Source organism: Eulemur rufifrons, chromosome 20 (assembly GCF_041146395.1).
Source record: "Eulemur rufifrons isolate Redbay chromosome 20, OSU_ERuf_1, whole genome shotgun sequence".
In the NCBI taxonomy this organism is placed as follows: Eukaryota; Metazoa; Chordata; class Mammalia; order Primates; family Lemuridae; genus Eulemur; species Eulemur rufifrons.
The window spans coordinates 11,440,244-11,465,621 of record NC_091002.1 but is presented as its reverse complement, the minus strand read 5'-3'; the positions used below and the strand labels follow the sequence as shown (position 1 = coordinate 11,465,621).

The window sequence follows — 25,378 nt, the reverse complement described above, 5'->3', positions numbered from 1 at the left end:
ATTCTAGTAATGGTGCACATTAGACCCTGTTACGGGGCCTGTGAAAGAGACGGGAGCTCTGGGCTTTGTATCTCTCCATGAAACAACACTTAAGAACAAGAAAATTTCTTCTTAATAAGAAAAGAAAATCGGAGGCTGGCCTGTCACAGGAAAATAATGGATAGTGAGATGAAACTCTCCTCTAAAAAACCATTTTGATAGCTTTGCAGGAATACAGGAAACTCCATTGCCTCCATACATTCACGAGAGACCCACGAAGGATTGTTCGTATTTGTGATACAGTCCCTACTGTAAGCATCTGAGATGAGCAAAAATTAAATATAGTTAGCGCACAGGGATTAGACTTATGAGGATTTGCCCAAACATAAAAGCTCTCCTGGGAAATTTGTGGAAGGTGAAGACAATGCTATTTTTAATGACAGTAAGACAGTAGTGTTGATAATGTCAGAATGCATATTTCGAATTAAAATTTGAAGCTCTGTCCAGTGGGAACTGGCATTGGGGAACACTGATTTTTAGGAACCTTTACTCAGATGCAAAAGGAAGCACTGAAGAATGTGGAGTGCTGGCTTTTACAGTATGTTACTACACTGAATAACATCTCTCAGTTTAAAATATCACTGTGTAAGTGACTGCTATCCATTCTGGATGTTACTATCCATGCTGAACCCTCTTTAATTTCCTTGCCAGGTAAGTGAAACCATATATTGGGGACTGTAAGTGATCTTTTTCCAAAATTATTTCCTAAGAAGAATTAATAAGCATTAAGATTTTAACGTAGCAGGCAACTGTCTCATGGCTTGGTAACAACAAATGCCTCCACTAGTGTTCTCTGGAAAAGAGACAAGAAACTAAAGAAGGCATATCAATGAAACTTCATGCTTCTCAAGTGAGTTTGACCCTGACTCAAAAATAATGTCTGGACAGAAAATTCTGGAGACAGACGGGAGGAGAAAAAAAGCAAAAATTCGAGATGAGGAAATTTCTGGAAGAGGGCATATATGAGGAGTGGCTCGAGGTTGTGGAGCCCCCAGACCGAGTGGTCAGAAGACTTAGCCTAAAGCTCCAGTTGCACAATTAGAAGCAAGTTCCAGGCGGGCATATGTAAGTCAGCGGAGACCTGCACCTCATGGAATCAGAACTTTTCAGAACCGGAAAGAACCTGAGAGTTTCTCATAAAGGATTAATTGTGACACTTTTAGATGAAGGACCATCATAATTAACTTTCAATTAGGCAGGGTTGATTGTCCAACTAGTAGGTTTCTCCTGTTTCCTGTTCTCCCTTCCTCCCGCCGCCTTCCCTTCGGCTCCATCCCGGGCGTGTCATTAACGCCTCTACCAGAGGCTGCACAGGGCAGGGGAAAGAAGCCAAAAATGGTTATTCAGAAAATAATCACAACAATCACAAATCAAAACACTGGTTAAGGACAAGTTCAAAATTAGTATTTAGAATGAGGAATTTAAATTATTAAATTTATGGATGTCATTTGCACTTGATATTTTTAAACTTGCTCAGAGATAATTTCCTTTATTAGGGTATGAGGACCATTTCAAAGGCAACATCCTGTTTATGATTCATTCTGGTTTCTAAGAAGTATGATGACATGCAGTTACCCATGCAAAGAGATCTGGCTGGGTTATTTCATCTCTGTCTAATACTTGAGTGAAACGAGTCTTGCAGATATTTTTGGAGGTAACTTTCATTTAGTCCCCATTATTCATTGAGCACTCGCTATGTGCCAAGCACTGTCCCAGATGCTGAGGACACATCAATGAATAGAAAGACAAAAATTCCTGCCCTTGTGGAATTTACAGTATAGTGGAAGGATCTAGAATATGAAGAAGAACCATAATTTTAGAAGGCAAACTATATATTATTTAGAAAGATTTCCAGTAGTAAGAGAAAAATAGAGCAGAGAATGGGGGACTGGGTTGTGTTGGGGTGTTGGATGCAAATGAATGGGGTGGTCAGGGTAGGTCTCATGGAAAAGGTAACATTTAAGAGAGAAGAGCAAAGACCGCAAGATGGGAACTTGACCACTGTGTTTGAGGGACATCGAGAAGGTTGATGTGGCTAGAGAAAAAGGGCAAAAATAGTCAAAGGTGAGGTTAGAAAAGTAAGTAGACAGGTAGAGGTTTTAGGTCGGAGCACTCTAGAACTTTCTGTGATGATGGCAGTGTTCTTTATCTGTGCTTTCTGTTAATAATGTGGTAGCCACTGGCCACATGTGGCTAATGTGATCGAGGAGCTGAATTTTTCATTTCATCTAATTTTAAGTAATTTAAATCTAAATAGCCACATGAGGCCAGTAGCCACCACATTGGATAGTGCAGCTCTGGGTTGTGAGGAGTTGGTATGATCAGAGTCATATTTTTGCAGCCTTGCTCTGGTTACTGTGTTGAGAATGCAGAGAGGCAAGGACAGCGGTAGGGACAGTGGTGACTTTCCACCCAGCCACTTGGTCTGCCTATGCAGTATCACACCGCAAAGAGTCAGTTATTAGCTGTTCTCTCCCATAACACGCCCAGCATGTGATTGACAGAAACCTTTACCCAGCTGACTGAAATAAATCCCTAGTAAGACATTCATCTGTAAAAACAGTATTTCCTGGGAATCATATAATTTAGAAAGAGGAAAATTGGGGGAAGGGGATATCCCTGTGTTCTTGGACAGAATTTGGTGTTATGCTAATTTTAACAAAAATCCAGCAAGCTTGGCTTATCATATACTTTTCACAATCAAAAAAACCAAAGCTCAGTTAGACGTAGGGGCTGGTCTGAATCTGAGTTCTACTGGGCTCAAAACCCATACTCTTTATACTGCACCATAATGACATCCTTCAAATAAATAGTAATGTTTATAGTTTGGTAGAAGCATTAGGTCAAAATCAGCATGGTTCTGCAGGCAAGGAAGCTGTGGTTTTTCTCACTGTTTGATGGAAAAGCAAGTCTTTTTCATGGAGGAGAGAGGGTCCCTTCATCATGGACTCTCAAATGAACCCCCTGAGAGGGAACAATTTCCTTTATCCTCATTGGAAAAATTGGAAGATTGTTTCTAGAGGCAGGGAGCCTAATATTTCTTGTATCCATATTTTGCTACAGGAAATTAAAATTAATAAAAACTTTGTGGCCGGGTGCAGTGGCTCACGCCTGTAATCCTAGCACTCTGGGAGGCCGAGGCGGGTGGATGGTTTGAGCTCAGGAGTTCGAGACCAGCCTGAGCAAGAGCGAGACCCCATCTCTACTAAAAATAGAAAGAAATTAGCTGGACAACTAAAAATATATAGAAAAAAATTAGCCAGGCATGGTGGCATGTGCCTGTAGTCCTAGCTACTCGGGAGGCTGAGGCAGGAGGATCGCTTGAGCCCAGGAGTTTGAGGTTGCTGTGAGCTAGGCTGATGCCACGGCACTCACTCTAGCCCGGGCAACAGAGTGAGACTCTGTCTCAGAAAACAAACAAACAAACAAACAAAAAAATTTTGTAATAAGGAAACGGTATTGTCTAGAAGGTATTTTATCAAATAATGATTCCACTGGGATGAAAACAATAAAGCTTGCCCAGACTGGCATGGAAGTTCTCTGATTACAAATGGCCAGGTTAGGTGTGAGACACATACACCAGTGAGTTGCCTTGCTGGATGTGAATATAGTCACCAAGCTCCATTGCCCTAGTGTCACTCAGAACCCAAATGCAGGGGTGCCTGGGCCCACAGACTCCGTCCCAATTGGTTGGAACAGGCAGATGTCTTTCCACAGATACAAAATAGTAGCCAGACCCTGCCACTCTTGGCCATTCACTTGTTAACAAGTTTGTACTTGTATCTCCTAAATAACATCTGAACTTCAGGAGAAAAACCTACCACTTTCCCTTTCCAATCTGAAATTCATTATTTAGCATAAAAAAGACTGCACATGAATTAGGACATGTAGGACTCAGAATAAAAAAGCAAATAGAATTCATACTCAGTTGCTAAAAACTTCCTTTGTTCAGCACCCAGAAGGTTTTTTCCAGGGAGTCCGTGAGTTGAAATCAGGGTGAGATTATTAAACTTCAGGTGAGAGCTACGGAGAAAGAAAAAAAAAGGAAAAGAACAAAAAGAATTTAGGCTTGATTTAGTGAAAGTTTATCGTAATTCAATTTAACTTTATATCATGTGTCATCCAACTGTTGAATTTTTCTTAGAAGCTAGCAACTCTTTTTGCACAACCCTTCAAAGAGAACCATTTAAATGAAAAAAGGAAGGTGGCACTGGAACTGCTACTGCAGAAACTTCAGCCACACACAGTAATGACAGACATCGTTTAATTTTCTTTATTTAATTCTCAAAGTAAAACAAAATAAAACCCACAAATTGGGAGGAGGGAGGTAAATACGGTATACATTAATGCAGAGTTTGAATTTTAGACTACTTCTAAAAGAAACTGCTTAGAATCATAACCGCCACAGCTAAACCTTGCTGAATGCTTACAGTCAAGCCCTTTGCATGTAATGAGGTCAGTAATATCATTATCCATATTTTATCAGGTGGAACTGAGGCAAAGTGATTTGCCAAGACATATTGCTAGTACGTCCAGAGCTGGGTTGGAACCCAGGCTATCTCCCTCCAGCACCGTCTCACCTAACCTCTGCCTGCCGTAGACCTCAAATGTCTAGAGGGATCCAAAGATCATCTAATTCCCATTGGTCAACATTAGCTTTATTACTTTCAGATATTTACGGTAACTCAAATCAAGATACTAAACTGTCACCTAGGAGAAAATTCTAAAGGATTCCTTTTAAGAGCAAAACTGCCTTATATTTGCACTGGGCTTTCTGGAGCCCACGGCACATTCATAGGCACGACCACAGAATCTTCAAGATGATGTATGCTGGGGTGGGGGAGGGGCAGGTTTTTATGATCCATATTTCATATGTAAGAAAATCAAAGTTGGAAATGGTAAGTAATTTGTTCAAGGTCACGAAGCTCATGAGCAGCAGGGCTAGAAACAAAAGCCTGGCCTTCTGATCCTGATGGCACCTTGTGCCACTCACCCGCGCCACCCCCAGCTGCCCGCTAACCAGTCCTGCGTTAAGGCCCACCCAAGTGGAGGCCTCTGCAGAACTCATGTGCTGAACACTCACTCCGAGTTTGCTCTCCAATATTGAAACTGGTTACAGTCAGCAAAATCATAGGGACGAGTTGATCTTTTCACAGGGTTTGAGCTGATGAGAAAGATACTTTCTTCTAAAATCTCTTCTTAGTTCATACCTCCCTTTCAGTCAACCAAATGCCAGAAAAGAAGGCTTCACCAAGTCAGAGGAAAACACCTGCCCTCTTTTCCCATGAGGAGACTGGAAAGGTTCCAAATGTGGAAACGCTATCAATTTACGGACAATCTGTTAAGTAGTACTGAGAGCAGGAGACTTTGGGTGGTGGCACGGGCGGGCAACACAATAAACTCAGCTGCACCTGACATTTAACAATAGCTAAATATTAGGAGAGGTTTTGCTCTAAAGTCTCTAAGGATGGGTGTCATTTAAGAATGAATATTCTTATTTTATATAAAGAAAACTGAGCACATCTTATCCTCTAATAATAAGAATAAAAATTTTGAATATCTTCAAATAATATAAAGGTCACAATTAACCCCAGCTACTCAGGGCTGCCAGTCTGCCAGTGCACACCAATGACAGGCCTCTTATTCATTACCATTTAATGGAAAAGCAAATAATAATAATGATATGTGTTTATACCCACACGCAGTAAAAATTTTTCCAGGCTTTGGATCCTCTGTGATCGACATGTGGTTTATATCATACTAATAGTACTTATACATAGGCCCTTTTTATGGCTCTATGTGAGTAGAACTTAATAATTATCCAGTTATATCTTTTACTACAAAGATAATCCCTTTGGCACCAAATAATTTGAATTATCTAACAACATGGATCAAATGACTTGTAAATTGCCAACTTACTACATTGTGTTATCCTAAATTATGCTACTATACAATTAAAATTTCCCCTAGAAACAGCAGGTTTTTCTTTTATATCATCTATAATGGTACAGTACAAAGATTTTTTTTCAGGGGGGAGGCATTTTCTGGATTACTATATATTAAAAAACCAGCTTTCCACTCCTTTTCTTTAACCCTAGTCAAATCCCTTTTGCATTCTTTGTGTGGCTGTTCTGGTCTTGCCTCCAATCCTTGAGTTCCCTGCTGTCTGTCACCCTTCTTGTCCTTCCTACTATCCTCCTCCCTCATTCTCATGTGGGCACATCTCCTCCATCATAAAGGAAACACAGACCAGCCACCAGGTTTCCTTCCTTTTCCCTTCTTGCCATGTCTGGATGCATCTACAGGAGACTTCTTCCATCTCCCCGAGTCAGAGGAGAGGTGTCTCTCCACCAACCCTGTCTGTTCTTCAAGTCTTTCTTCTACCTCTCCCAACCCCCACACCAGCAATTTTCTTTCACAACTAGACTTAAGACACCCGGTTGTAGCTAGTCCAGGGCTGATACAGCGGGTCCGTGTAGTCAGCAGGAGCCACGGCCTGACTCTCTGCTTCTCCATGTGTGCTTTCCATTCCCAAGGTCACCTCAGGCCCAAGGTGGCTCCTGAGCTCTGGCCATCACAGCCACACGACAAGCACAAGGCAAGAGGAATGGGCAGAAAGGGCTGCCTAGTAAGGGACCTTCCTAAAAGTTCCACATGACATTCCTGTTTACATTGTCAGAACTCTGACATGGCCAGAGGTAGCAGTAAGAGAGGCTGGAAATGTAGTTTTTCAAAGAAAAACACAGTGGTTTAAACAACAACAATAACAACTACAACAACACACAATGGTTTTTCAAAGAACTGCATTGCCCAGGGTTCTGTTACCAAGGACAAAGCGCACAATGAGTAATTCGAGGCAACCAGAAGTCTCTACTCTAGCTGACTCATGAAGAGAGGCTGGGATGAGGCTGGGAGAAGATCCTTAGCAATCAGGATCCAGGCAAAAAATACCAGGCAGACTCCACAAGGTTTGACCGAATGAAGGCAGAGGCATGTGTAGGTTACAAGAGTCAAAAAGGGATGGGGAATTATCCAGAGACTCCCAACAGCAGATGTCATTGCTGATCCTAAGCCTAAAGGAGCAAGAGATGGAGGAAGTATCCAGAGCCCAGGGGCTGTGGCTGTAGAACTCGGGGTCTGAGACAACGTTGCCTGAAGGTTCTCCTTCCTGACTGCTCTTTACCTGGCTCCTCCTCTACTATCCCATCTCCCTGGGTGATGTTACACACCACCATGACTTTATCTTACATATTTACTATAGTGTACTATATTGAACTATAGTGTTTCTTGAGGCTATAATCTAATTTCTAAACACCAAGCAGTCCTAACTGGAATGCTCCAGGGTAATCCCAAATTCAAATGAGTCCAAACAAAGCTTTTGGTAGCCCCACCTGACTCCTCCTTCATCTCCATCAAAGCCATGGCCAACTAGCCACCTCTCAAGCTAGGAATGTGGAAGCCAGTCTCAGACCTCTTCACACTTCCCACATTGGTCACCATGTGGAAATTAAATGAATTAGTATCTGTATAATACATTTTCAATAAATACTAAGTACTTTTATTACCAAATGATTAAGACCAAATTCACTAGCATGGTATATAACATCCTTATAGTTGGGTCCTAACCTAACCTCCCAAACCTTCTTTGTGATATCAGCCTTCTTGGTATTTAGTGAAGTTTACCTGCCCTCTCATGCCTTTATATAAAAATATCACCAGCATTTTCATTTTTTCCTCCAACCTCATATTTTTGCTGTGATAGTTCCCTCTGTAATCTGAGTTTACCAACACCCAAATATTTAATTCTTAAATCTAAGAGTATTGGTCCAAAATCATGAAGTTTATTAATGTATAATTCTAATAGATTTATTTTTAATTTGATTACCTATAAATATTCAAAAAGTTCCTGCAAATTGAACAGTGGGTCACAGGCTACAGCTTGGGTCTGGGCATGCATTAGATGAAACGGCAGGAACAGCAGAATCACAGATAAAGCATGACTCTCAGATCTAATGGTGTTGGCTTAATGTATAAAAACAATATCTAATATCACCGTGAACCCTCAGCTCCAAAATCAAAGGTCACCATATCGTGAAAAAAAAAAAGTTCAAGTTAAGTGCTCAAGCCAATGAAACATTAAACAAGTGCACCTGCATTTTCGCAGCAAATAATTCCAGTGGGGATTTCACGTTGCTGTGGATACAAAGGGAGGAACAGCTCAAAGATACTTGTAAAGCAGGGAGGGATTAGGGTATCCAGGGAAATAAGTAAAAGGTATTGTGTTTCATTCCATGCTTCAGGAGGACAGCTACAAAATTAGGTCTAAACATCCTTATCCTTCAAATAAAGAGGGTCACATTGCCAATTTATTGTGAACACAATAAAAGAAACATAAAACTTTTCACGTTGCTTACCCTCTGGGCGGTAGAAACCTGTTATCCCGATGGGCGATCTCTCATTATTTTTCAGATGGTTTTTTTGGAGGGGGTATAGTAAAGGCAACCAAAACAAGTGATTTAATTAACTACTTTTATTAATGCTTTTATTTGAAGAAATAGATAATGTACAGAAAAAATAATTACCCCACATCAATCTAAATGTTTCATTTTCATTTACTAAAATCTCTGCTTTCTGACTGGTTCAAAACTGACAAAAATATTTGCCAAATGATAAGAAATCCTAGCTCAAGATAGATATTTAATCGAACTGTATATTTTACTAGTCAAAGAATAACTCATATTTAATTCAGTCTTAATAATAACATGTAATGTTGTAAAATGCTCTATACATGGGGTTTAAAAGTTGGGAGTTATATGAACTCCTAATATTAGAAGAAAAATACAGGGCAAAACAAATCAAAACAAAATACTTAATTATAAGTATGGAGCAAATTAAGAAAATCTGCCAATTTTTCTCTGAAAAATTTTTAACTTTTTTCAGCAATTATTTTTTCTGTTTAGATCAGAAGAGACTTTTTGACAATGCCCTGGCCTGTTTATTTCATTTTTCTTTTTACTTCTTAAAAATTTTTTATTTTGGAAAATTTCACACATTACACAGGAGGTGAAAGAAGCTTAACAATTAACCAACATTCCGTTGCTTTTAAAATACTCTCCTCCAACATTTTTCGTCGTTGTTGGAGTATTTTAAAGTAAACCCCAAACCTTGTATTATTTTCACCATAAATTCTCTAACATGTAAGAATCTAAAAAATAAAATAAATTGCAGAAAAGCAGGAGGATGTGGGAAACTATTACACATTTAAAGAGATTTCAGAGACGCATTAACCAAATGCAGTATTTGGACCTTATATACATCCGTATCCAAACAAGCTAACTGCGAAAGACAATTTTAAGACCACTGGGTAAAATTGAACATGGACTGGTAGTAGATGATATTAAGGAAGTATTGGGTTTTTGTTTGAGTGTGTTAATGGTACTGATTCCATTTTTGTTGTTGGTAAAGATTAAACAGCAGGTGCATCAATGGCCATGAAACTGTTGGTAATGGAACATTCTGACCTCCAGGGGGAGACAGAAGAGAGAGAGATCCAAAGAGGAGGAGTGAGATGGAGTCTGAGCACATCTAAAAGGGAGTGCAGAGTTCATGGAGTGAGGCAAAGGTCAAAAGTTCTCTCCCTGACCCTGCTTCTCTCTTCCCTTGGGTTCCATCTTGCCTGGCTCCACCTTCAGGTGGTGGGTCAGAGCTGTCCTAGTCTTGGCAGCCCCTGTAGGGACCAGGATGGGACCTGGAGAAAGGTGACAAGTCTCTTAAGCCTACCCTGAGTCCAGGATTGTGTCCTGGGTCAAGAATCTGGACCCAGATGTGGATCTGACACTGAAGTACAAGTGTCTGCCCTGGGTTCTCTGTGCAGTCCTCCAGCACCTGGCAGGGGAAGGGTATGGTGGCCAAGGTAAGGGGTTGTGGGGGTGGAGAAGATTTGGGGATTCAGGTTCTCAGAGGAAAAGCTTATGTATCTCTGGACAGAAAAAACACTTAAATCCTTACTGAAACAATGAAAATGTGTGCCATGCTTGAAATGTCAACTGAAAAAATAAGAATAAAATTTGGAAGTTCTGGCAAAATAGACTAAAATAAAATAAAAATTTCCTTTAAAATTTATGGGAGATGATTAATGATGTCTTTATCTATATATATGAAGTAAAAAAATTGTACATTTATACTTTGAGCATATGTTTATATACATGGAGAATATACAAGATGCAAATACCAAGATGGCAGCTACAAAAGACAAGTCAGAAAGCCTTCACATACAGGACATGACACAAATCCATCAGTTCCTTAAGACTGGAATAACTAAGCATTATGGGAATTCAATATCAAGTGAGATCACTTCTGGTGGGGAAGGACAAAGACAGGTTTTATGTTTTGGGCAAATGCTGGCTATTAGGAAGGCTTTATTAACACCACATGGACAGGTTTCCTCATGCCTGGCAGATATTTCTTCTTGGTCCTTCCTTCTTAATAGTGATAGTTTAAGCATGAAGCTTTGTGAAATGTTATCTGCTAGGTATAATTTAGGATGTTAATACTGTGAACATGGGGTTATGACTTCAGCTATATAATGTTAATGATAACTTAATAATTAGGTCTGGTAAGCCCCAAAGTAATGATGTGATTTAGAAGTTACATGATTTGTTGAGAATTAGAAAATGTGGTTTGAAAAACAAGCCCATAAAAACAGTTTGGTTACAATGAGCAATTATAAGGGGAAATAGGTTTCCTTAAAGATAAGACCACCAATTTTGAGGAAATGTCTACATAAATGGTTCCTAAACACAGCTGCACATTAGAATTACCTGGGGAGTCTTAAAAATACTGTACATATTCATGGAACCCATGCTGAAGCCCTACTGAATTGTAACTTCAGGAACAGGAGCCTAGGAAACTACTTTTACAATGTTCCCTACTCCACCCAAGTGGCTGTGATGTGCAGAATTGTTGCAGAGTCTAGAACTTTTGCAATCCACTGCTTATAGAAAGAGTTACTCAACATTAACCCTAAAATCTGGAAGGTGATTGAAACATTTTTCTCCCCCATAAGTTCCTAAAACAAAAGGGGAAATTCAAAGCAATATTTTGCAAGCCCAAATGCCTTACAAATGTTGGTAGTGTTGGATTATCCCTTTGAAAGGAATTACCTTCAGAGGATAAGACATTAAACACCCTTAGAGACACTTAGAGATAAACACAGCCTCCAGAAGCCATCTGCTCAGTGACAGCCTTGCCTGGGCTGGGTCTCACACAGTGGCTCACTGCATTTCCACTCCCCAGAGAGGATGACCACCTGTCATCTCTACTGCAGGGCCCCCATGTCTGTGTTTTCAGGCCAGGTTCTTTCTAGGCTTCCCCTCCATATTTCCACTCAACATCAAGTGCTGCAAGAGGAGGGGGAAGTTTGGTATCTCCTTATTCCATGAATGTACTTGTACATGGTTCTATTTGTATCAGGATAAAAGAATTCAAAGGGTGGGAGTCATAGCCTTAATCCTTCCTCTGTAGGGAGGAAAGAAAGTGACTGGTAGATTCAGAGCTGAGGAAGGGGGGCAGAATGCATAGCTGAGGGTGCATGGTGTACTTTCTTTTTGGGGGAGTGAGGCTGCACATGAAATGGTGGAAGGGTAGGACCAAGCTGACGGGGCAAAGATAGCATCGGCCTAGTGGCATTGAAGACCAAGCGAATCCCTAGGGGGCCTGTTAACACGCAGACTGCTGGGCCCCATTCCAGAGTTTCTTGTGCAGTAGGTCTGGGGTGGGACCTGAGAATTTGTATTTATAAAAGTTCCCAAATGATGTCCATGCTGGTGGTCCAAGGATGACACTATTCTAGGGGCAGAAAACTGAGAGGCTCCCAGGAGTTTGGGGTGCTCAAAAAAGGAGGATAGAGTTTAATATAAGTTTCTATGAAGGAAGTATATGATCACATTAAATATTTGAGAGACGTGAGTAAAGGCTGAATTTTTTGTCTTGCCTTTTTTTTTTTTTTAATGTAGCAGAACTCCTGGCCTTGGGGAAGGGGATGCAGTCACAGCCTCCTAAGATTTACATGGCCAACTTGAGATTATTGGCAAAGTAAATGTCCCCAAGTATGTCAAGATTAAGGATTTCAAAGCATCCAGTATCAGGAAAGGGCCTAAAAAATATCCATCGGTAGCCTATACAGCAATGGCGGTCAGCTAGAGCTCCTTGAAAAGACCCTGAGGTGGCTCATGATCCATAAGGAATCTGGATGTCCCTCAGTTTGGGTGGATAGCTATCAGAGAAGTGGGCAACTCCAATTTTCTCTAGAGTCAAGCAGTTTTGCAAAATAGAAACACCACAGGATGTTGGGCCGATTGCTTGGTTCTCCTGATGTCAAAGCAGAGGTGGTGGCCATCTTAACCAGATTTGAGGGGAAATGTTTACAAAGGGCCAGATGCAGCTGCTGGCTGGAAACACCTCCGGTTCACTCTTAATCTTTAGGGAAGAGGGCATCCTCCGCACTGAGAAGATTCTATCTCCCTAGTCACTTCCCTCCTTTGAAAGTCAGAGCTGGCTTCCACCAGGGATCTAGATACGAAAATTTAGTTAGTGGGGAGGTGTCAGTCTAACAAGTATTGAATGCTAGACATTCTGACAGATGCTTTGCATATGTTACTTGATTTAACCCTGGTGCTTGTGTCTGAGGAGGGATTCTGGGGTGCTTTCCCCGTAACACAGCTGAGGAGATGGAGGTTCATGTATATTGGATAATTCTCCTGGGCTCCATCAGCCATGGCAGAACTCAGATTCATTCCACTACAGCCTAACTGAGCCTTTTCAGACTTGAGTGACCTTTAGCCTCCCCTGGAGGGTCATGAAAGCACAGATCTCTGGGCCTCACCTCCCAGGTTTCTGATTCAGACCTTAGAGGGCGGGGCCTGAGTATCTGCACTTCAGACAGGTTCCCAGGTAATGCGGAAGGTGCTGTTGCTCACACCACATTTGGAAAACTATTGGTCTAACCTTATCTCCATCCCAAAGGAGAAATAAAGTATTTGCCAAGACAAAGCCTGCAAGTGCCATCTTTTTTCCAGCAAAGCTTTCTGGTGGAGGAATACACCTAGGATTCTCTTTAGAGCTGCAAGAACACCACAAAATCCTCTGGAGACAGCCTTCTTATCTAACCCTCACTTTTTGTCTGCCTTCGTCTGGGTCCACATGCTTCCATAAAAGGCAACTATAAGAATATTAACAAGAAAGAAGGGAACAAACTAAGGAAACTAAGGGGCAGTAAGGGTGCTCTGGCAGATGCTGCTGGGGCCCACCCACATCACCTTGGCCCACCTGGTGACCTGCAGAGGATTCTCCTACCCGGTAATTTCCTGCCTTCTCTGCCTAAGGCCATTCTTGGCCATGGGAGCTAGAGGGACAGGCTGAAAGAACAGCCCAGGGTGACCACGAATAACCAGGGCAGAGACTAGTGGATAAATATCGCAGCTCCTTCTCCCAAAAGGGACCAATCTTAGCTGTGTCCTTCTGAGGGTCCCAGCAGGATGGAGCTTCAGTTGCCCCCAGTGGTGACCCACTGAGAAATGCGCCGTTTGGTTTTGTTGGCTTTCCTCACTCCCCTGTCTCACTGCCCTGCTCTCTCAGGCAGTTCTCTAGGATCATTCCCAATAAAATATTTGCACCCCACTTTTTTGTTTTCAGCCTGGTTTGACAGAATGCAAACCAAGACAGGTACCAAAATCATCATCTGAAAATTATCCAATATCAGATGATGAAGACTGAGTAGGCGAGTATACCACTCAGTTCCAGTTTCGTGCTTTGCACTTGGGGTGATCATGAAAAATGCATTTCCTACTTAACACCTTTAGCCCCAAAGACTCACAAAGCATCCACACACACACACACACAAACAGTAAGCTGATCTGTCCCCACCAAAAAGGCCCAATATTGCTCAAAGTGGACTACTTTTCTTTTGTTCTGGGAGTTTCTAAAGTGGGTATCAGGAGATAAATTATACTGAAATGAGCAGGAGTGCATGATTTCTGTAAATGAAGATACTTTTATTTAACATTAATTACATTTAAATATTGGAATCAAATTAGGAAGCCCAACTGTGATTAGTGACACGAGGGTGAGTTCCGGGTCATTATTTTCTGATGGCAAAATGTCAAGTCCTCCTGCCTGGGGAGGCTGAGCCTCTGTGCCTGACATGTACTGTCCCCTGCCCTCTCTGCTCCAGCCACCGGATGATCCTGCTGGGATGCCAGCATAGCAGTACGGCCCTGGAGCTCTGCCCCGCTTTGCTGCCTGATGCCCTGGCCCACCAGAGGGCAGCCCTGCAAGCTCCAGGCCTCCCCACCACGTTGCTTTTTCACAGGGCAATGCGGGGGGAGTGGATGTCCATCGATTCACATGCCAGAGACCCATACGATGGGACAGTCACGATCACAAACCTGCTCATTGCCGTTTAGCTCTGAGATAAGCAAGGAAGCACTGACTATTTAATTAGTCACCTAATTAGTGACAGGCCACACTGAAGGTTTCAGATGTCCTCAGACAAATGTAAAGATAAAAAGCCTAATTAAGCTGCAAGCAGTAGGCTGGCTGCTGCCAGAGCCCACAGCTGTGCCGGATATTGTGCGGAACTGCACGGCCCGATAACAGGACTTGCGGTCATTCAGACGCAACTGTGGCTTTAAAAACATGCCCTGCTAGTTCCAAGCTATTCTTAGTCACCTCAATGTACTCAACCAGAGGAGGGATCGATGTCTAGGTCGAAAATCTGTGACTTCATCTTTTGGTGAGATGATTTGGTTGTTTTTCGAGAAAACTCTTCTCGGCAGTGGATGGAGAAGACAAGGGGAGCCTGAGCTTTCCGGGGGCCACCGGCGCCTTCTGTGAATCAAAGTGTATCTCTCTAGTCACACACAGGGTTGTGGGGACGCCACCTGGGCAGCTTTCAGTCACCGTCATCCCCTGACTCCTGCGTGCATTTTTCTAGTGCCATTACAGGCTCTTCAAGAGATTCTTCACACCAGAATTAAATTAGGAAGGATTTTAAAATAATGGATTAAAAGGAACTGTCTCATAACTAGGAGTAAATGCCATAAAACACAGAAGCATAGACGCACAGGCTGGAGCAGAATAAATAGTAACTGCCCCAGCTCGGTGAGCTCATGCCCACGGGAAAGTGGAGAAACTGCTCTGCCTAATAAGGGGACAGTCTCTGTGTCTGGGACACTGTCTGGGGCAGGGCCTGAGGTTCTGCATTTCTAACGCGCTCACAGGAGATGCCAATGCCACTGGTCCAGACCAAGCTGGGAGCAAAAAGGATGTAAAAAGAGAAGAAAAGTTCATAGACCTGGTTCCTGGTCTTTTTTGTATAGCATTTTCAAATTTCTTTTTAAAAATGATTTTGGAATATCTTTGCAGAAAACTTAAAATATGCAAAGTATTGCATTTGGGGAGTTCAGCAGGGCTAGCCTTGGTGCACAGTGTGCCTGGTGAAAACTCGACTTTCTAAGCTTTGCAGAAAGAGGCCTCTTGCTTTCTGCAATGAGCTTTTAGACTTCATTGAAAAGCTCTCCTTCGGGAAAGAGTGTCTCCTTGACCCACGGCATAAGCTCACCTTGGGACTTGGGTGTTGATCCAAGAATAGAGAGTTCACTTTAGGCTCTCCCTGATGGAGTTCATGGAGGTCCTAGGGTGATGGCACCTTCGGGCTGGCAGGACCTGGGGATCCCCTGCTGTGACCCTCCCAGGACGACCCTCAGGGCCACAGCATGTTGGCAGCAGAGGTGGGCTTACAGCCAAGGCCGAGTCCTTTCTGTTCTTTCCAGTGGTTGGGGTTTTAAGGAAGTCTTATCAACAGGAGTACCGAGAAGGATAATGCATATGTAACACCTACACTCCCCAAGCCAGGAACCTTCAGTCCCAAAGAGCAAGGGCAGCCAAATGAACACAACCCACCAATCACAAGAACCGTAATTGAAAAATAATTCCGGTCCATCATTTGACTGTCTTGGCCATTATAAAGAATGCCCATAATTCACACTGAAACGTCTTGAGATCTGCCCTTTCCCTCTTCCTCCAACTCACTGCCCTCTATCCCATAGGGTGAGCTGGCATTTCCTTCCCTTAAGCCCCCTCCCAGGGAGAACAGCTCCCACGTCCTAGCTCTGGCCCTGCTGTCCTGCCCCCGCCCAGCTCCCTATTCTCTCCACCGAGTCCCACACCTGGCAGGGCAGGGGATGGGAAGAGGCCGAGATACTTCCTCCTCAGCTCCCCTCAGAAGCCAGACGCACAAGAGGGGGCCGGGGGAGAGGAAACAATTTGCAGAGCCTTACCCAACCCTGAATGATGTTGCACACAGACCTCTGTACCTCCGCGGGGCTGGTACGATTGCAGGAGGCTCTGGGAGCAGGGCCAGCTCCTCACCCCCACCTCCCCAGCCCACACTAGAGGATCTCCAGGGCCAGGACCAGGATGAGGGGAGAAGACAAGGGAAGTGAAGGACTGGAACACTGGGGTGTGGCCCTAGGGAAAAGCCTGCCACACATCTTCCCCAGCACTGGAGGGCCCGAGAGGCTCCCCGTAAGAAGGACAAGATGCAGGTGCTGACAACCAAAAGCAAGAAGGTGCATCTGTGCAGATGGGACTGTAAATGGGTAGCAGGTGAGGACTAGACAGAATGTTGTACTTAAAAAAAAAAAATCAAAACACTGCCCTCAATATTCCCTCCTCACATGGAGCTTACGTGTCTTAGAGGAGTAGGTGGTGACTTCTGGCAAAACACTTAGGCTCTCCCAGTAGCACCTCAGCACTTGGGGAAAGGAGGATGCGGCAAGGACGCAGAAGTTATGCAAGGACTGCTTTTGGTGTCCTTTAAAGAGGAGAACAAATGTACTTTATAATTTCTTGCACAGAAATAATATAAGAGCCAGATGAGGTGGCTCACGGCTGTAATCCTAGCACTCTGGGAGGCCGAGGCGGGTGGATCGCTCGAGGTCAGGAGTTTGAGGCCATCCTGAGCAAGAGCGAGACCCCTGTCTCTACTAAAAATAGAAAGAAATTAGCTGGATAACTAAAAAGTATATATATATATAACAAAAAATTAGCTGGGCATGGTGGCGCATGCCTGTAGTCCCAGCTACTCGGGAGGCTGAGGCGGGAGGATCGCTTAAGCCCAGGAGTTTGAGGTTGCTGTGAGCTAGGCTGATGCCACGGCACTCTAGCCCAGGCAACAAAGCAAGACTCTGTCTCAAAAAAAAAAAAAAAAAAAAAAAAAAAAAAATTAAATAATATAAAAACAAAGAGTTGTGTCTATTGCGTCACCAGATGACAGGATTACTGGATTTTCTAGAAAAAGAGGTCACTGTACTAAGCTTCAGATGAATTTTCCAGAAACTCTGGTGCCTCTGCCGAGTCTGGTGACGCAACTCAAGAGTACAAGGAAGGTGATTTTTCTAAATCTTGCTTCCAAAATGTGCATTTAATCCTTATTGGTGAGCATGTTCGGTGAAAATTTTATTTCTTCAATTTCATTCTTGCTCAAATCATTTATAAAATTAAGTTCAAATAGCAGCTAAACTGGGAAAGTAAAATATGCAGGAGGTTACTATGGTGATTGCTAATTTAAAATAATTAGAGAAAATAATGAGAAAACTATTTCCTCTCTTAAGGATTAGAGATCTGTAAACTGATATCAGTCTATTTTTAGTGTAATAATCTGTATAACAATGATAGAGAATTATGAGTGCTTTAAAATGCTTTAAAAAGGTCTGTTTGATTGGGAAATTTAATCAACCCAATACTTATATCAAAATTTATACTTGTCTTTATTAAATCTAAGTTGATTCCACAAAAAGAAAATTACATGTATATATCTCAATGTAATCATTTAAACGAAACATTATGACTAAGTACAGAGCTGAATTAAGATTTAAGACCTATTTATGATAACTTCTTAATGACTATAATTTCACGAGTCCACCCTGATAATTCATCATTCAAAAATGCTTGCCTAAGACTTGCTGTTCAGAATTTCTAGACGAAGAGAGCCATTAGAACAAGCAAAGCACTCGACCACAGTGGGGCACACGCAGGAAAATGAACATTCCTAGGTGCTTCTCTTCATTTCATTCTTGCAATGAAATATTGTTGCAAACTGACCACATTACTTGAAGCACACGAATTCTGTTGCTAAGTTCAATAATGACATGTAATTTACTCCTGGTTAACTAAGGGTATGTTCTGGAGAATTGAACAAATTGGCTACAAGGTGAAAAAATCAGTTCTTTTCTTTATCTGGTTAATGTGATGTCAAGTGAGCAAAATAACCATTTGAGGTTAGCTCATCTCCCTGTTAACCAGCCACAAACACCTCTCAAGGGTCATTTCCTCCATCCCTTTTCTTGCCCAACCCCTCACAAGGCCCCCCCTATCTTTTTTTGAGCTAGTAACTTTGCTGGCTTCTAGAGGAGTCATGGTGGGCTGCATCTTCTCATATCCCACTTACATCTTAGCACCTGTAGTTTTGAAAGGTAGCTAAAGTTTCTCATGTGATCCTGAGCAAAATATTTGGAAAAAACTGGATTCTTTTAATTTGGGGCTCTGTGGTTCCCCAAAGCAAGGGTTTTAAAAACGTCTATGAGACTTTTAAAAAAATAAATGAAGACATCAAGTCTGAGAGAAGTTAGGCAATGCACCTAGGGTTGGGTTCCATGTCAGGTGCTGGTGATGCCAGGCTATGATCTCAAGTTCTCAGACCATAACTCAGGGCTCTTCCTGTTAAAGAGGTGCAGAAACTCAATGAGCAGACGGAAAGATAGACTGGGGAACCTAAGAATCCTTGAGAATCACCTATCGGGAAAACGGGCTCTCAAAGGAAGCCTGGTTTAGTGCTTTGAGGATGATGAGAAAACAGCATCTGAAGAGATGTGTACACCTCACTCTTCCCCGAAGGGTTTTACCCTGGTCCCAGGCACCCAACATGTGGAGGTTGAAAGAAAGGTCCCGGCCTGCCTGATTACATGGAGGACCTGTTAATATACAGATTCCCAGACCCTTCCTCAGGAGCTCCTGGTTCTGTATGTTGGTTCAGGCTCTGGGAATCTACATCTTTAACAAATGCACCAGCTGATTCTTCGGATCTGGCCAGTAAGAGAAACGCTCATTTAGAAGAGGGTTCAGCAGATTTTTTCTTGAAAGGGCCGGATAGTACATATTTTAGGTATTTAAGACCATATGGTCTCTTTGCAGCTACTCAACAGAGTAATCTGCCATCAAATCTGCCATTGTACCATAAAAACGGCCACAGACAACACATAAATAAATGAGTGTGGCTGCATTCCAATAAAGCTTTATTTGCAAAAGCAGGTGGAAATCCAGATTTGGCCTGGGGGCTATAGTTTGCTAACCCCTGGTGTAGAATATTCTACTGATTCATTAATCCACATAGGCAAAGTGTGTGTGGCAGCAAATGGACTCAGGTCTGTTTCTCTAGGGGTTCTCTTCAGGGTAGGAAGAGAACCTTCACTATTTAAAAATAAATACAGTAAAACAACTCACCAAAATACCAATGTCTCTAGGAAGGAAATTCCAACACTGGATGCACCAACCACAACAATCTTGGCATTGACAGTTACTTTAGGTGTCAATGATAGTTTCCGGTTTGTATGGTTTAAGGCATAACCTATCTGAAAAAAAAAAAAATACAGAGAGAAAGAGGGAGTCAAAGAAAATATAGCTGAGTCTGTACTCCCAAATTTGCAGTCACATGGAATTATTTAACCAGGACATTGCTAGCAAAACAAACCTAATAATGCCCATGCACAGCCATGGTGAAATGCATGGGAAGGTATTTTTAAGAAACTACTGTAAGGAATATGAGAATATGCCTAACCCCTTGGCTGGGTCACATCAAAATGCTTGGTTAGGATGATTTTGTCTTATTGCTGACAAATGTTTCATAAAGAACCCCTAATGATTAGAAATGACAAGGTAAATAATCCTACAAGAAGATAGCTAAGCTACTCCATAAGAATCTGTAGTTCCATAAAAGGTCTTCAGTCTTTCCTTCTGTCCAAGATTTCCCTGAAATCTTGAGTGAAAAATTATATTAATTGGATACTTGAAAACAAGTTTTATCTCACATTCAATTCTGTATCCCGTTCACTACTTAACACACTATTATTGAGCAGCAGGTGCTCAATAATATTTGTAGAATGACAAACATTTGCTAAATGACAAACATGGGTTGAATGATAAGGTTGTTCAATCTTTCAGACACTTCAGGGTCAGGGAGGACCCTTAGAAACAAAGGAAGTAACTAGTGATCACTTTAATGTCCATGCTTGCAAAAATTACTTGGATTACTTGTTCCTTTGATTCATTTCCCTGCAGACGCTGCAGTGTGAGCATTAAATGTACAAAGGAAGGTTTTACAACTTTGAAAGAACACTAGACTATGCGCCAAAGATCTTGGTTCTATTTTTAATTCATTAATTCAACACACATTTTATTTGGTGCTCATTATGTATTTGAACAGTAACAAAAATTACAGCTGACTTCTCATCAGAAACAATGGAGGCCAGAAGTCAGTGGAATGACATTCTTAATACCCCCAACCCACTCTGTTAAATTTTTTACATCAGCAATAACTCATCCTTGGGGTCAGAAGTCTCCACATTCTAGTAGGTGAAACTAGCTTTTAATTTTCTTAAAATATTGAACTACCAGGAGTTGGGAGTCTGGTAGGCTAGTGGTAAAGTCCTATTTGGGTACCCACCCACCTTCCAGTGCCTTAGGTGGCATGGGTGTGGCCATATGCTTTGCCATTTACAAGGTAATATTTAGGGTGTAGAGAATAAACTCCTTCTCTCTAGCTCTAGATAATATAGCAACATGAAAATTTTCTGGGTGAAGACATCTACAAAAATGTCTTGAGCCAAATAATATATTAATAGAAAACAAAAACAAAGGTGGCATATTTTAGACTCTCTCCATAATTGTCATTCATGGGGCCTCTCAGCATCTCTTCCACCCCCTACTCCCACCTTTAATTCAGCACCACATGGATTTTGAAAGAGATTTGGTCCACTTCCATCTTCAATAGGGAGCTCTGATTGAAATAAACTAAGTCACATAATCCTACCCTCCTTGCTCAATGATTGGCCCAGGATAGACATGAGACCTAAGTTGGCCTAATCAAAGGGAGGCCCAGGACTTATGTATGATGGCTGAAGAAGAGAAGCTCCTTGCTTTCTGGATGGTATGGGGTATAAAAGTGAAGCCCGAAACAGCTACAGTCAGCATGCCACCAAGAGGGAAACCATCCTGGTTGAAGTCCCAACAGAATCACAGAGATATAGATCAGGAATTCCTTTCACATCCTAACTGAAACCCATACTACCCTTGGACTCTTCAGTTGTATGAGCCATACCTATTAGTCAGACATTGCCACAACAGTGCTGTGTCATAAACCACTTCAAAATGCCTGAGCTTAAGACAACTGTCACTTATTCTTGCTCATGTAACTCTGTGTCAGGTGGAAGTAGGTTGATCTAGGCTGGACTCAGCTGGGTCTGGCTCCAGCCAGCAGATTCCAGATATGCCTCACATTTCTCTGTTTGGTGAGAGATAGCTGGGGCATGTTCTTTTCATAGCAATGGTAGAAGTGCAAAAAGGGTAAGTGAAAATAATCAATACTTCTTAAGCCCAACCAAAGCAAGGCATGTAGCTGAGCCCAACGTTCATGAGGTGAGGAAATATAATCACCTCTAGTGGGAGGACCCTCAAAGTCGCACAGCAAAGGGTACATCCCAGGGAGGAATGAAAGCTGGGAAGAAGGATGCAGCCCATCACATTTCCTTGATCGTTTAGACCAGTTTGGTTTTTTTTTTTATATGCAATCAAAAACTTCCTAGATTGATAAACTTTCTATATGAAAATAATGAATATACCATTTGTGAGTAAAAGTGCATGTACTTCAAGTAAATGATATGCTCTATGAGAATTTCCCAGGACAGGGCAATGAGGAATTGTGTGAGAAATCTAGTTCATACTGGTACATGGGGGCCCACTGTTCACCATGCTCTAATTTCCGAGACAAGCAGGCTGACAACAAATTCATTCTAGCCAGCCTTGGACTTGGTGGTATAGAGTAAGGAAGATAGGAAGCATATATGTTTTTATGATGGCATCTAATCGCAGGTCTAGCTAACAGATTGTAAACGCAAGCATCTCAACAGAGGTCAGAAGCCAAGATTCTTTCCGTAAGGAGGTACGTTCAAACATTCCCCTCTGCTGTGGCAAGTGTAAGCGAACATTGAAACACGGGCAGTAATGAAACTCCCTGGCAAAGAATTATACCTCATTTATGAAACAGCTCCTGTATCAATGATACAAAAGCGGCCAGGGAACAGAACAGAATGGCTTTTGTTTCCCACACAATAGCTTTAACACCAACAGCTGCTAGGCCTCAGAAATCACCTTTCTAACTGCTAAATACACAGAGTGGCCTCTGGGTGTCAAGAGTTAGTGATCAGTACCAATGATGGGGGTGTCTCAGAAGAGTGATCAGGCATCACAGTAATTCACAGTAAACCCAATTTTGTGCCCAGGTTTTAATTAAAATCATATCCACCATCAGGTATGATGAAGTCTTCTGACCTGAGAAAAAAATCACGTTTTTCTTTTATTAGTATAGATAGTTTTTAAATGCCTTGAAAAAAATTCTTCCCAGCCTGGAAACCTCTTTCTGTGACATCTGTGAATGAAGACTACTTTTGCTGCTTTATAAAGGGTTTATTTTACCCATAAGCAGGAAGCTCAGGTCATTTTTTAATGAAAGCAGAATATTTCCTTCCTTTATGTTCCTTCAAACTACAGGTTTTCATGGAAAAGAAAAACAGGTGTGGAAGACACTCTAAGTCAAGCCAGCTTTTTCTTTTCTCATCTGAACATCTACCAAAAAATGTCCCATGCATTGGAGATCCCGTTTGAGGTCTGATTTCCTTAAGAGTGAAGTAAAAATAAAGCACCAATTATAGACTAATATTTTGGAGACAGAAATTAAATGTGCCTTGTAACAGTAAATTATTTCAAAGATTAAACAGAGGGTACTGTAAGCCTGAGGTCCCCAACCCCGCAGAGCTCTGCCCACCCCCCCATCCCTGTCTGTGGAAAAACTGTCTTCTATGAAACCGGTCCCTGGTGCCATAAAGGTTGGGGACTGCTGCTGTAAGCTATTTACCTACATACCATACCAGGGATTCTATGGATAGGAAATCAGATTCTTATCTCCATATCCCTTCAAGACATTTCTGATTTCTATTTTTCTAATGACACTAAGTTAGCATTTTAGACATAGGGATGATTTTAACTGTAGAGATCAACATGTGCCCCAGCAAGAAAAAATAAACCATATATCATGGTGTATAAGCTGACCTTTGAAAGCTAAAAGAAATGCTCCTTAAAGCTGATCTTGACTCTCATAATGGGTTTAAAATACAAACCTTACATTCCACTCCTTAGATAGGAAAGGAAAGAATAATATCAAATTCCCCAGATAGGAAATTCTGGAGCTGAGCTTGGGGTTGTGGGGAGGATTCCAAGGGAAACAAACAGTAAAGTTCAGATGGGAGGTAGAGAAATTGAGATGAGAAAATAGGGAATAGAAATGAGCAAATGTTTAAGTTTTAATCTCTTTATGTGTAATCTCCTATGAGTTTCTGAAACAGAAGTCTGCACTTGTGAGTGACTGAGTCACAGAAGGAGATTTTGGTGGCTCTTACCCATTTATTTGGTTTGTCTGTCACTCTCCACTTAGACTGTTCACTCCTTGAGGTCAAAAACTATGTCTTTGTTTTTTGGGGCATTTGTTTCATTTTATTTGAACAATCCCTGCCGTACATTTTGGGGCATCCCATAAATGGTGAAAGAACAGATACATTAACTTTGCATGTCATGGACTCTAAAATTTTAAAGGATGTTGAAGTAATTTCTACCATTCAAAATTATTTTAGTTGGTTCATTTCCAGTTGCTTAAATGACCAAATGAAATAGTTAGATATAATTAGAACTACTTAGCATTAAATTTGATCTTTTTAGTAAAAAAGGGTGTTGATGTATATACCCAGTTGAGTTTATGTCATGATTCACATACATTTGTTCAAGAGAACTAAATACATAGTGTGGGTTTTATGCACATTTGTTAACTGCTCTGTGTGTATAAAAAACTGATCAAGATATAATTTTATCTGATATACATAGACCTGAGTTCTGTGCTTCTACATCTGGTTTGGCTTCCCTTCTGTACTTAGAATGAGTTAGAATGACTACGAAAGCATTATTGAAACTGAATTTCAATAATAGATCCAAGATCAGAAGTTACTAAAACTACAAATAGGCCAATAAACTAGTGAGTGATCAAAATAAACACAAATGATCCTACATAATCAATGCAAGGTTCATACTAAAATGGAACATGACAATATCTATCGTAAACTTTTTCTAATGACAGAATTTCTTCTGGAAGTTACACCCCTGGGATCATTAGACTAGCTGTCATTAGCCTGGTGGCAAGCTTTAGGCTTGTTTTCTTCATTCTGTCACTGGTTGAAATTCTGAGCCTCTTTTCCTTAAATATCAGTTTCCTCAGGTGTAAAATGGAAGTAAATTACACAAACCTCTGCCTTCCTTAGCAGGCAAACGTGGAACTATTTTTTTTTTAAAATGTCTACAAATACTGTGAGCTTTTCAGGCAGAGACGTTACACAAGGTAAAATTGCACATCCTCTCTCCCATCTGCAATATGAAAGGTAAATCTTTGAAAAATACATTTTAAAAGGGCAAAACAATGAGCTCAATTTTCAGCTCACACCCGTGTGTGTGTGTGGGTGTGTGTGTGTGTGTGTGTGTACGTATATATGTCTTTTCTTACAGAAAGCTTCCAAAGACTTCAAAGGGATCTCTGTCCATGAAAGCAAATGAAAGATGGAGAGATTCAAACCCATTAGGAATAAAATTTCTGAAATCCTTAATAAGCCTAGTTTTGCTTTATAAATGTAATTGTTTTATTATGCTTCTCCATTCTCTCCTTCTCTTTCAGTAGCCCTCGTTTTCCCAACTTGAGCAAAACAAATGATGACAGATTGACAATGCTACAAATATCAGTGTAGGTTTCAAAGTTCAGAGTTTACAACTTGAACTCTTTGGGGCAAAGTATTGCAATATTACCTAATAAATAATGGGTAGGGAGGTATAGACATTTAAAACAGAACCAATCAGTTGAAAATCTCTTCCACAGATACAAAATGCAATTTCAAAAACCCATCCTACTTAAATT

The 25,378-nt window shown here is 41.4% G+C and overlaps 1 protein-coding gene across 1 annotated transcript in view; it reads right to left on the bottom strand.

The window, feature by feature from the left end:
* CFAP61 (cilia and flagella associated protein 61) overlaps positions 1 to 25,378 on the bottom strand; it is a 254,315-nt gene that overhangs the window by 101,466 nt on the left and 127,471 nt on the right. Inside the window, exons 17-18 of the mRNA XM_069496104.1 lie at positions 19,600 to 19,727; positions 3,964 to 4,062 (exon numbers count right to left, since the gene is read on the bottom strand). Coding sequence (XP_069352205.1) covers positions 3,964 to 4,062; positions 19,600 to 19,727 — 227 coding nt within the window. The remainder of the gene's footprint in view (positions 1 to 3,963; positions 4,063 to 19,599; positions 19,728 to 25,378) is intronic.